The 13360-nt window shown below is 35.8% G+C and overlaps 2 protein-coding genes across 2 annotated transcripts; both read left to right on the top strand.

The window, feature by feature from the left end:
* The first annotated feature begins 828 nt into the window (after positions 1-828).
* On the top strand, positions 829-8987 carry LOC133801477 (AP-4 complex subunit epsilon). Its single transcript, XM_062239692.1, has 10 exons — positions 829-1848; positions 1931-2146; positions 2264-2374; positions 2461-2658; positions 2775-2906; positions 4352-4408; positions 4504-4620; positions 5707-5784; positions 6796-6939; positions 7404-8987. Exons 1-10 carry the CDS (start codon positions 1060-1062, stop codon positions 8472-8474), a joined length of 2913 nt encoding a protein of 970 aa, XP_062095676.1. The 5' UTR covers positions 829-1059; the 3' UTR covers positions 8475-8987.
* Positions 8988-9400: 413 nt separating this feature from the next.
* On the top strand, positions 9401-12988 carry LOC133801474 (UNC93-like protein 3). The gene is made up of 10 exons (XM_062239688.1): positions 9401-9735; positions 9852-10015; positions 10472-10535; positions 10617-10730; positions 10829-10873; positions 11234-11484; positions 11612-11702; positions 12215-12327; positions 12417-12540; positions 12675-12988. The coding sequence occupies exons 1-10, from the start codon at positions 9562-9564 to the stop codon at positions 12858-12860; spliced, it is 1326 nt and encodes a 441-aa protein (XP_062095672.1). The 5' UTR covers positions 9401-9561; the 3' UTR covers positions 12861-12988.
* The last annotated feature ends 372 nt before the right edge of the window (positions 12989-13360 follow it).

Genomic DNA, 13360 nt, shown 5'->3' with positions numbered 1-13360 from the left:
TTGAAAATACATAAAAAAAAAAAATAAATAGTGAATCATTATTAAAATATTTAGACATTAATTTATGATAATAACAAATACGACATGAGAAAAAAATTAATTTTGTGTTATTTTTAAAAATATTTAATATTTTTATAAATTAAATTAATATTTTATTAAAAAAATATTCTTACCTACATTGTTGTTTTATAATTAATATTAATAATTATATTATCTCGATTATCTTGATATTATTATTTTTTATTATATTTATGTTTTTTTATTTCATATATTCATATTAAAACTTAATAATAGTGTATATAAAGTTATTTATGTGCATTTATGTATGATTAGTAATCGGTTTCATTATAAAAAAATTACAAAAAAATAAATAAATATGTATATTATAAATATTGATAATCTCGCGATAGTTTAGTCATTAATATTAAAAATTTATAGATAAGAATTTTTTAATGAAAAATTAATTTACTTTATAAAATCATTAAATATTTTTTAAAATATCATCAAGATATATATATATTTTAATGTTATGTTTGATATTGTTATAAATTAAGTGATCCAATTTTTTTGAAGAATGATTTATTATTTTTTTAATATTTTGTTTATGTATTTTAAAAGGAAAAAGAAATAAATATATCATTTAAAATCTAAATAATGCGATTTGGAAAAATTAAAGACTTAATTGATATAAAACTAATTTTTGGGATACAAAATATAAAGAAGGAGACTTGCGTTGAAAAAAAATCTCAATATGATGAAAATTATGATTAAGCAATAAACAGTAAGCTAAAACAAATCTTGACAGTTAAACAAGTGTGGTGTGGTGTGGTGTGGCAGAGAAGTTAAATTCGATCTCCTCTTTCTTACTCTCTTTGTTCGCAAAAGGCAAAACAATACAAAATAAAACGTGGAAAATACTTATTTCTAAATTCATAATTCCGAAAACGGAAGAAGAATTCAGATCTAAAATATTTCAGATTCAATCCAACTCAATTGTCTGAATGATTTTGGATTCCGATTCCAATCTGTAAAACCCTAGAAATCGTAGTACATACAGTAATGGAGCAATTGAAGACCATAGGGCGGGAGCTGGCCATGGGATCGCAGGGTGGCTTCGGCCAATCCAAGGAGTTTCTCGACCTCGTCAAGTCGATCGGAGAAGCCCGATCCAAGGCCGAAGAGGATCGCATCGTTCTTCACGAGATCGAAACCCTCAAGCGCCGTCTCACCGAGCCTGACATCCCCAAGCGCAAGATGAAGGAGTATCTCATCCGCCTCGTCTATGTCGAGATGCTTGGCCACGATGCCTCCTTCGCTTACATCCACGCAGTCAAGATGACTCATGATGACAATCTACTACTCAAGCGCACTGGCTATCTCGCCGTCACTCTCTTCCTCTCCGACGATCACGACCTCATCATTCTCATCGTCAACACTATCCAGAAGGACCTCCGTTCCGATAATTACCTTGTTGTTTGTGCCGCCCTCAATGCCGTCTGTAAGCTCATCAACGACGAGACCATCCCCGCCGTTTTGCCCCAGGTCGTCGACCTCCTCGCCCACCCCAAAGAGGCCGTCAGGAAGAAGGCAATCATGGCCCTTCATCGCTTCCACCACAAATCCCCTTCTTCCATTTCCCATCTCATCACCAATTTCCGTAAGCGACTCTGTGACAACGACCCCGGAGTCATGGGCGCCACTCTCTGTCCGCTCTATGATCTTATCATCACCGATCCCAACTCTTATAAGGACTTGGTAGTTAGTTTCGTCAGCATTCTCAAGCAGGTGGCGGAGCGCAGGTTGCCCAAAGCTTATGACTACCACTCCTTGCCTGCCCCTTTCATTCAGGTGCAAAACCAACTCCTCTTAAGATTAAGTTGGTCATTACTTGTTCTTCGTTATAAACTTACTTAGAGAGCTCTGCATGCAGATTAAGTTGCTCAAGATTCTAGCTTTGCTGGGACTTGGGGATAAGCAAGCTAGCGAAAAGATGTACACCGTCGTCGGAGACATATTCCGCAAATGTGATTCATCTAGTAATATAGGAAATGCTGTACTTTACGAGTCCATTTGCTGTGTTTCTTCTATATATCCTAATACCAAGCTATTAGGGGACGCCACCGAAGTCATTTCCAGATTTTTGAAGGTTTGTCTCAGTGGGTTTCTTAGATAGTTTTTCTGTAAGGCTTGACCTGCCTGTACCAAATAGTTTTTGCCCAATTTTACAGTTTTTTTATTCATAATTTCTAATTGCTGTCCACAGAGCGATAGTCATAATCTCAAATATATGGGCATTGACGCTCTTGGTCGACTTATAAAGATGAGTCCCGAGATAGCCGAGCAACATCAACTGGCTGTGATTGATTGCTTAGAGGTTAGCAGTGCTTGATGCATGATGATTGTTTTTACCTTTCATACTTGTTATTATCACTCTAATAAAATCTCCATCTGAACAACCAGGACCCGGATGATACTCTAAAACGAAAAACGTTTGGACTATTATACAAAATGACCAAGTCCTCCAATGTTGAAGTGATTGTTGACCGTATGATTGATTACATGATAAGCATTAATGATAATCATTACAAAACTTATATAGCATCTCGATGCGTTGAACTTGCAGAACAATTTGCACCTAGTAACATTTGGTTTATACAGGTAATTTGTTTTACCATTCTTGATTTTCTATTTATAAAGGCACAATAAAGGAAAAACAAAATTGTTTTCTTTATTGTCATATTGTAATCTCTGCCTGCCTGATATATGCTCTACAGACAATGAATAAAGTCTTCGAGCATGCTGGAGATCTTGTGAATGTAAAGGTGGCACATAACTTGATGAGGTTGATTGCTGAGGGGTTTGGAGATAATGATGAAACTGCGGATACTCAGCTGAGATCATCTGCTGTATGTAATTTTGACAATGCTATTCATATATACCTATCCATGTGTATTGTTGGATTTCTCAATATCAGTAAAGTCATGGAATTAGTTATTTTGCTTTAATTTACATTTCATATTTTAGAAAGCAAAATTAAATCTGATTTGCATTCTGTCGAATAGCTAAGCACAGTTTATACTTTCTATTGTCCTCAAGATGTGGCTATCGCTTTTTTCCATGCTCAAGTAGTTGAATGTGGGTGAGTGGCGTGAGGTTCGAGTCCCCACAATTGTATCTGTTCAAAATATAAAAAAGATGTGGCTATTGCATTTTTGGAATTTTGGGAATCAGGGATTATCGGAATGGAAGTGTTTGTGACTTTGTATTAGGATATTATTCGACATTTGCCTTTTACTTTCTACAAGATGAACTTCTTTGGATTTTATTCTTCAAGTGTTGATTTGCCTGTTACTTTCTACAAGATTAGCGTATTTTTCTTATTATTCTTCCACCAGCTATACTTATATTCTCTTGAAGTCAGTTTTGCATCGGATTACAAGTTTAGACTATAGCATGAGGTACTTGTATAAATATGCCTTGGGAAATGGTGAATTTGAGCCTGCAGTGGCATTGCATCAGATTATTGTAGCATGAAGTGTGTTAATAAGCCTTGGGAAATGGTGAATTTTTAAGCAAGCTATGCCATTATATTTCCTTGGTTCCTTAGCTATGTCTTATTGTAAATTAATCCCCTCTTTCTCTTTCCCCCAAAATATATTTATTGGTAATCTGGTATAATTTTGATGAAGGGTGTTGTTGGTGTCCTAGGGCTATTTTAATCATATTAGTGATTTATTGGTAATATCATGCCCCATATGTTATATTGTATAGTAATTTTCACAGGATTTTTTTTTCAAGTCGTGGGGTGTTTAGATATATATATGTGTGTGTGTGTGTGTGTGCGCGCGTGCGTGCACGTGTGTGTGTGCGCGTGCGTGTGTGTGTGTATATATTATATAACTTTACCAAGAACAAGCTTGAAAAAAATTTACTGTTGCCTTGCTCTTGGAAATATGGGATGCAATCTTTTAAAGTGTAAAACTGAGGACATCTGCATGATTCTAGGTCTTAATGTCATTGTTCTTTACCTCATTTTGGATATGTTGGAGCTAAGTCGTAAAATGCTTGTTCACTGGGATTATTGTGTGTTTGCTGAGGAAGAGTACACATGATGTGTGAGACTTTTCTGATTGGTGATTTTTTTTTTTAAATCTAATTCTAGCTATGGTCTTATGAATATCCTTCCAAACATTCACTTCCACGTCCCAACAGTCATTATTTATAACCCTGTTAATCCTTGCACAAACTTGTCATCGTTGCCCTCTAGTTTCATGTACATTTTTTTCCCCATTCTTATCAAATGGTGTTCCTTTTAATTATTTATTTACATAAGTTTCTTGTAATCATGCAGGTACAGTCGTATTTGCATATTCTTAATGAGCCCAAACTGCCATCAGTATTTCTTCAGGTATATCTATTCTACCTTCTCCAATTGCTGTCTACAAAATGATCAGCCTGAGAAAGTACGACTGTGTATAATAAAAATTGTGGTTCTCATTGTAGGTCATTTGTTGGGTTTTGGGGGAATATGGAACTGCTGATGGGAAGTATGATGCTGCCTATATCACTGGAAAATTATGTGACATTGCAGAGGCATATTCTGGTGATGAAACTGTTAAGGTATCCTTAAATCACATTTTCCTATTTTATGTTTTGGCTATTTTTTTTATTTGGAATTGGAATTTAAAGACATGATTTGTACTTGATTTACTCACATGTCTATGTTTGTTTTCCTTTTCCTTTACCAATTATTACCGTGTGTCTGTAATCTTGATAAGAACAGAAAAAGGACAGTTATGGATGGACATTCATGTTTTTTTTTTGGAAGAGCTGCCCACTGCAGTACACGTTATTAGAATGGGCTGATCAGCAATCTTCAAATTTTTTTATTATGAAGTTCCTTCTTATTCAGCAGTCTAATGCTCTGTTGTTGAAGACCAATTATGATTGCTTTGTAAGCATGTTTTGCATGATGAGTTGGCTAGATTTTTCTGACTTACTCAAACTCGCTTGCTAACTAATCATTAGTGGGTAAATAGGAAGATTGTGATCTTGATCTCAAACCCACTAACCTGCTGGTTGTAAGATTGTTATCTTATAGGTCATTAATGGTGCATATAGCTATGTTAGGTGGTGTTTGGGCTGATGGAATGGTCATTGTAATGGAGTAGCATTAATACATGATGTTAAATTTTTTTGGGCATTTTCCTTTAAAAGTTTTCATTACAATCCCATTTCAATTACTTATCATAGTAATCCTGAAATCACACATCTCTTTTCTCTTCCACTGCCTATTCCATTATATATAAAAAAAAATGCCAAATTATGGGTTTATTTTCATCTTCCCATGCCAGTACTTTTACATATATAGGAACTTCATCCTTGAGATCAAAGTAACAATATTTTGTTTTCAATACAACTTCATTTTTATGATATTAATCTTGTGATAAGTGCAAATATCCTCAGTCAGCCTCTGGAGGGATTCATAGAAAAATATATATTTCTATCCATTTTCATTTCCTTATGCCCATGTGTCTACAGCATGTGTATCTGCACATGCATTGCATTATGTTGGTATCTTTATTTGTGTACGTGTACCCCCACACATAATTGTATGTATATGTGAAATGGTATATGTGTTGCCTTTTCTATTTTTGTGTAAATAAAAAACTGGCTACTAATATTAAAAATCCTGTTTTCTTTTAGGCTTATGCTATTACAGCAATCATGAAAGTATATGCTTTTGAAATAGCAGCTGGGAGAGAAGTGGTTATGCTACCTGAGGTTAGTAGTATTAACAATACCACAATCCTCTGTTTTTCTCTTTATTTGCTTGAAGATTTTAAAGGCTCGGAATTTATTGTTTATGATTTGGATAATGGAGCTAGTAAAAGTGTAATATCTTATAATAATGTAATACCTTGTGAGGTCTGGGATTTGATACCTTATGAGATCTAATAATACTTCCAAGTAGTTTTGTTTAGTTTGTTTATTTTTTTAAATAAAAAAATAAAAAATCTTCCTTCCAAGGATTGTAGGGTTCAGGAGGACAATTTTTTTTTTATAAAATAGTCATCTGTTCCTGACAGTGTTGACGATGAACTTTCTTAGTTAGTTTATCTTAGAAAGATTAGTGCTTGTGCATTGGTACAAACGGAAAAGGCCTTACCTTATTTTTTCTCCCTCTAGTGTGTGATGTGCAAGGAAGGTAGTTAAACACTAGACCGTTTATGTGTATTTCTGCATTGTAGCATAGATAGTGCTTTATGGTATATACTGTTGCTTGAAAGCTGATTTTGGGTTCTCCATGAGCTGTTGATGATTGGCAAGCCTATCTGTTTTGGTTGGACTAAGATGGTGATTGTTTTGTAGAACTGCATGGTGATGGTTTTACAGGAAAAAAGGAATGTTTCAAACTTCTTTTTGGGCTTCAATGGAGAAGGAATTTGAGGATTGTCCCTTTAGCAACTCTTAGTTGTTTAATGGTGTTTACTTATGTTTCTCTTACGTTATTTTAAGTTTTGTTTTATTTTCTTAAGGATAACTTATGTTGTTGTCAATCAATAAAAGTTGTGGGTGTGCTGCCCTTTTATTATTAGAAGTCTTAACTTTGGAGAAAATAGGAGTGCATAATAAGTTATTATGTTCTACAGATGTTAGCTTGCTTGCCTCTGTCTTTGTTGCAAGTTGCAACTAATGGAGTAATTCTTGAAATATAGAACTAATTTGCATGTATGTTCACATCATATCTTATTAATCGTATAAGCATTAGTAATTCTTCTTCTGTTTTTGTAGTGCCAATCTTTGGTTGAGGCATTATCAGCTTCACACTCTACAGATCTGCAGCAACGAGCATATGAAATGCAAGCTGTCATCGGCTTAGATGCTAACGCTGTCAGGAGTATCTTGCCATCTGATGCAAGTTGTGAAGACATAGAGGTCATATAATTATTGCAAAATTCCTACTGTATTCATTTTTAGTTTAATGTTCGAATTCTTTGTAGAAGTATTTTGGTCATAATTTTGGTGGTTATCATGCTCTGGATTTCTGCTATTTTGATAATTGTTGTGATTTTACATGTTAGTTTGCTTATCTGAGATACTTGACGCTTTCATTTAAATTGTGGTGGTCTAGTGTAGATGCAGCGTGTGCATAATTTGCACATGCCATAATTTTGTTAGTAACTAGAAAATTAGTTTATAATATTCTCAATACTAATATTGTATAATGAACTAGGCTGAAATTTACCATATTCATAATATTTATTTTCTACTTGCTCTCACAGATTATTTTTCTTATAAATGCCCTCACTAAATGTAGGATGGCAGACATGAATGAATATAATTACCATCTTTAAAATATTTTAATATACTGTGTGCTCATCATTGTCTTGCTTTTGCAGATTGATAAAGACCTTGCCTTCCTCAACAGCTATGTTCAACAGTCAATAGAACAAGGTGCGCAACCCTACATGCCCGAGAGTGAGCGCTCTGGAGTGCTAAATATTAGCTCTTTTGGAAGCCAAGTACAGCATGAAGTGACTAGCCATAGTCTAAGATTTGAGGCTTATGAAGTTCCAAAGCCACTAGTTCCATCAACAATCGCTCCTCTTGCATCTCCAACTGAACTTGTTCCAGTACCTGAGCCATCCTATCCTAGGGAGACTCAGCAGGCAGCATTAGTTCCATCAGTTGTTTTAGACCCAGGAGCAGGATCATCCGATCTTAAGTTACGGCTTGATGGTGTTCAGAAAAAATGGGGCAGGCCAAATTACTCCACTTCTGCATCATCATCCTCTGAATCTACTTCCCAGAAAACAACTAATGGGGTTGCACAAACAAATGTTAGCACTGTAAACTCAAAAGGCCGAGAAACATATGACTCAAAGAAAACACAAGTTGAAATCAACCCAGAAAAGCAGAAGCTTGCTGCTTCATTATTTGGGGGTTCCTCAAAAAGTGAGAGAAAGACTTCCTCTACAAACCATAAGGGGGTAAAAGCCAGTAGCAGCCATGCAACAGAAAAGCCTCAGGTACCAAAAGTGCCCAGTGAAAGTTCTGTGGACAGGACAAATATTCAAGCTCCTGATCTGCTCGACTTAAGCGAACCAACTGTGACAAGTGCTCCTCCATCTATTGATCCATTCAGGCAGTTAGAAGGGCTTCTCGATCCAGCTCTAGTTTCTTCAAGTGCAAATCATGGTGGGGATGGTGCTTCTAAAGCACCTGATTTAATGGCTTTATATTCTGATACACCTGTAAGTGGCCAGAGTAGCGGGTTCGATGTTAATGTTGCTTCTGAATTATTGAATCCTACCGAGACCAATCAAGGCGGGGCTACAGGTGCATATCTCACTCAATTTAGCAAAGGTCCGAATAGGAAGGAGGCTTTAGAAAAGGATGCCCTTGTAAGGCAGATGGGGGTTACCCCAACCAGTCAGAATCCAAATTTGTTTGGAGATCTGCTTGGGTAAATGATGCGGGGCGGGGCATAAAAAAGATTTCAATATTCGGACCGGGCAACCTTTTGGTTATTTGATGTATGCAATTTCTTTTTAACCTTGAAGGCTGAAAAAAAAGGGAAAGATATGATGTAGATTTCACAAGCTAGAGAAGCAGAGAGAAACCCTTGTGGAATGATGAAATCTCCACTGGAGACATTGTAAAAAAAAATCAGGCATATTGGGTTGGGTTCTGTAGAAAATAGGATATAGTTGGTGATGATGCACTGATCTCTGTTCTCACAGCTTAACCAGCCTATTGGGTTTGCTAGGGCCATTCATCTGGTGGGTTTTCCTTTCTTTTTTTTTTTTTTTTAATTATTTGGTTGGGGAGAGGAGAGAGGGAGAAAGGCTTTTTTGAGGGTTCTAAAGTTATGCCATGAGGTTTTTTCCAAGCACGTGTATTATTAAGATTTTGCATTTTCTCTACGACTTGTTGAATTAATGTTGTATTAATAAGAGTTTCTCTTTCCATTTTTTTTACTATATCAATTTGTTTCGTTTGTGACCCTTTTTGGGTTTTTTTTAATAATAATGCTGGCGCCTTTTTTGGGTTAATAGAACATCTCTAGTGTTTGTTTTTGTGTAGAAAAACAAAAAAAAAGTATCATCTTCCTTCTTTTTCTTTCTTTAGAAGTGTGTTTTTGGTATTTGGAAAAGTTAAAAGTGAAATGAGAGAATAAATTGTTAGTTATATTCAGGATTTTTGGAGTAATGTTGGCAACAAAGAATCTATTTTTATTGTTATTATTATTTTTAGTTCCATAAAAAAGAATCTATTTTTATTAGAATATTGAATTTTAACTGATAACGAACTAACCAAGTGACAAGTGGAAACGACGAATTAAATATGTAATAAAAGCCATTGGAATCGTCGTTTGTCTGTCCTTTATTGAATCTGTTTTTGCCTTTGGTAATACTATGGAATCAGCATCACCCACCAAACTCAAACATGAATCTATTCCTCCTCCGATTTTCTCATTGACCAAACACGCCCTTTGAAGCTCTGATATATTCCAAATCCCAATTCTACTCTTCTCGTACTCATACTCACACTCACATGGAGGCTGCAAATTCTGGTGATGAGGAGGCCCCGCTCGTTGTCGACGATTTATCCATCAAGAGCTCTCACTCTCAGAATTACACAAGAGATGTTTATATTCTCAGCTTCGCCTTCTTGTTGATCTTCCTCGCCTATGGTGCCGCTCAGAACTTGCAGAGTACTCTCAACACTGTGCGTTTTATTCTTCCTCTTCTCTCTCTCTCTCTCTCTCTCTCTCTATATATATATATATATATGTTTATAATTATATTCATTCCACTCTGATGTTTCTTTTTTGGGGTTGTCAGGAGCATGCTTTGGGTACAACTTCATTGGGGATTTTGTATACGTCTTTCACCTTTTTCTCTCTGCTCGCCTCTATTGTGGTTCGCTTTCTGGGCTCAAAGAATGCTTTGGTTCTTGGGACTACTGGTTATTGGTTATTTGTTGCTGCAAATTTAAAACCAACATGGTAATCTTCTTTTTTCCTTTCTTAGTTTACTTAAGGAATGAGGAATACAAGTTTGGACTTTGGACCCAGAAAATCATTATTGATTCAAGTCCTTTAAGAAGAGTGACTGAGAGACTGTTCTGTTTCATAGTGGAAGGAACTTACATTTTATGTCACACCTATTGAGACACCCAATTGCCTCATGGACCTGATTTTAATCTTGAGACATCTAATTTCATAGCGACTGTTGTTTTGTCACATATAGGATGCAAGGATAAACTAGTTTTGTTTGACCACTACACTACATGGAATCTCCAATAATTCAATTCAGTATTTTTATGGATAACTAGTGTATGAAATTTTTCATCAATTTGTGACCATGAATGGCAAAATCTCTCAAGTCGCTTATTTGAAATTTTGCATTTCATCAGATGTTGAAACCGCACATGCTTTGTTATTGAAGATTTTTTCGTGTAGGTATACAATGGTTCCAGCTTCTTTGTACCTTGGTTTTGCTGCTTCTATAATCTGGGTTGGCGAGGTGAAAGTTCATGCTTTGTATTTCCTTTAAAGCTTTAGTTTTTTTCTATATTTACTGCTTACCTTAGTGTGGTCCATTCAGGGTACGTATCTAACTTCTGTAGCCCGAAGTTATGCAAGAGACTCCAGCTTGCATGAAGGAACAATTATTGGGAACTTCAATGGAATATTTTGGGGAATGTTTGCCGGTCACCAGGTCAACCTATCTAAATCTGAATATTCTTGTGTTGCTATCTATGATGTCTCTTGTTGATGTGTTTTGTTTAGTCGAAGTGACAACTTTATTCATTGCAGTTTGTTGGGAATCTTATCTCGCTTGCTCTCCTAAGAGATGGAACAGTATGTTTCTTCTTTGTATTTTGGCTTTGGATTCTGGTTCTTGTTCAATTTACTATAACTCTTTTGCTTTATTTGGAGAGTCACGACACATGAAATGGTTACACTGCCATCTAATAGCTCCTACAGCAAATTTATATATTTATTAGTTTCATATGTCACGAGTTAGGTATGAGTAGCTTTGGTAGTAGGGAAGCCTTAGTATATAATTTGTCTGTGCAAGGAATGACATAATCAATCAGCTATGTAAAAATTGGAAGACATAAGCATTTATTAAACTGTTTAGTCTTAAGCTGAGTGTACTAGTCTATCTTCAAGTTTGTCTAACGTAATAATTATTTCGATTATATTATGTCACTGCAGGACGGAAGTACGAGCGGGACAACTTTATTGTATGTTGTGTTCCTTTGCAGTATGACCTTGGGTACTATACTTATGTGCTTCCTACAAAAACGGGATGGTAAAGGAGAGGAGGCCCCTGAATCTTCTTCTGTATCCTTGTATGTTTCACTGATAGCTCTGTTGAAGTCAGTCATCACTCCTTTGTTAAATGCTCGGATGCTGTTGATTGTTCCTCTTATGGCATATTCAGGACTACAACAAGCATTTGTGTGGTAAGTCTTGATTAAGTCATATTATCTACTTACAAAACAAAACCAGTGTTGTTTAGTTCTTTTATTTTCTCATATTATCTTTCAAAATTAGATTTTTCAATCAAGGAAGATGTGTTCTAATTTGTAGGGCAGAATTCACCGAGTATATTGTAACCCCTGCACTGGGTGTATCTGGTGTCGGAGGTTCAATGGCGGTGTATGGGGCTTTTGATGCAATAGTAAGTATGCAGTAGCAAACAGTTTTTAACACTTACAAAAGTGGTGCTTTTGCTGATTTTAATTTTATATGTGCCTTTTTGCAAGTAATGCCCATATTATAATTCATTTGTTTAGTTTTACAAGAAATGTGAAATATTATTAGTGAGAATAAAAATGTAGGTATCATGAGGATGATAATTCCTCAAAACAAAGTCATATAAAAGCTCACAACCAGGTTACTTATTTATTCGTTTGAGACTGAAAAATGAAAGTTCTGATATTGAAAATTGCTCATCAGCCCTCTTGCATGAGAAGAAACTTTCTTTTCTTGCATTATCTCATTGTTCTTGTTTATCACCTTCTGATCAATGATGGACATTTGAAGTGCACAATTTTTTTTTCATATCATATAGAGACACTTAAATTTTGGTGTTAAATGATAGTAAAGAGTTGAAAGAAAAAGTCTTCCACTCAGTGCTTTAGTAGAATTTGATATATTGTAGTCTCAAATTATGTTGGACTATTGTCTCAGTGTTCTCTGGCTGCTGGTCGACTTACTTCTGGTCTCAAGTCCATCACTCTCATAGTATCCGGAGGTGTTTTTGCACATGTTATTGTGTTCCTCTGGCTCCTCCTTAAGTACAGGTTATCCTTATGTTCATATAGTGTCATATTATTGCTTTAGAATAACTTTCTGTGGCTCTGACTTGGTTGTTTTACCATGCCACCTGCAGCGCAACTAGTGGAGTACTCGGAGTCTTATACCCACTTCTGATGGCAGCTCTATTGGGCATTGGTGATGGAGTACTTAATACACAGCTTAATGCTTTAATTGGAATACTCTTCAAGCATGACACGGTACTGATTGACCTTCTAATATTTCTAAAGTACTTGCTTTAATATCTGTTCTTGCAAAACTCATGATTGTACTTGATAATTTAATCAATTGGAATTTGAATATTTAATAACAAACTGTTGCATTTGGGGGACAGGAAGGAGCATTTTCACAGCTGAAGGTGTGGCAGAGTGCTTCCATTGCAGTCGTTTTCTTTTTGAGCCCACACATCTCATTGCAAGCAATGCTGTTGATTATGCTAGCTGGAATATGCATCTCCTATGGTGGGTTTCTTTTTCTGACTCTTTTGATGGAGAGAGTTTGTTCCCCATCCAGTTTGTAATATTTTAATCACAAAGCAGAGTAAGTACATACATATGTATGTATATGTAAACTGATTCATACTGCCATGCTGAAGCTGCGTGTAAATCTGGTCAATAATGATTCAAGATATATGTCTATTTTTCCCAATCAGAAGTAGCATGGAACTTTTATATAAATATGTAGGGAATGGGAATGGGAAAGGGGGGTGGCTATTGAGGTGCCCTACTATAATGGGTGATTGCCTGTGGAGTAGGGCAGCCATGGGATGGCTATGAATAGTAATAGTATTAATGGAAGTGATGGTGACAGTGGTAAATATTTTTATAAAATGGTCATGTGGATGACAGTCGTGTTTCACAAGTGTACGTTTCCCTATTAGATCGAAGGGGGCCGGCAAACCTGAAGAATGTAAGGCTGACATGTTGTTGTGTACATTTATTCTTTGTCCCTAGCTGAGACCACAACGCCACTTTAGTAGCTTATCCCATTATGATTTGTGAAACCAAGAATACTTGCATA

Source organism: Humulus lupulus, chromosome 9, assembly GCF_963169125.1.
Source record: "Humulus lupulus chromosome 9, drHumLupu1.1, whole genome shotgun sequence".
Classification (NCBI taxonomy): Eukaryota; Viridiplantae; Streptophyta; class Magnoliopsida; order Rosales; family Cannabaceae; genus Humulus; species Humulus lupulus.
Note: the sequence above shows the minus strand (reverse complement) of the source record. Positions and strands in the feature narration are given on the sequence as shown.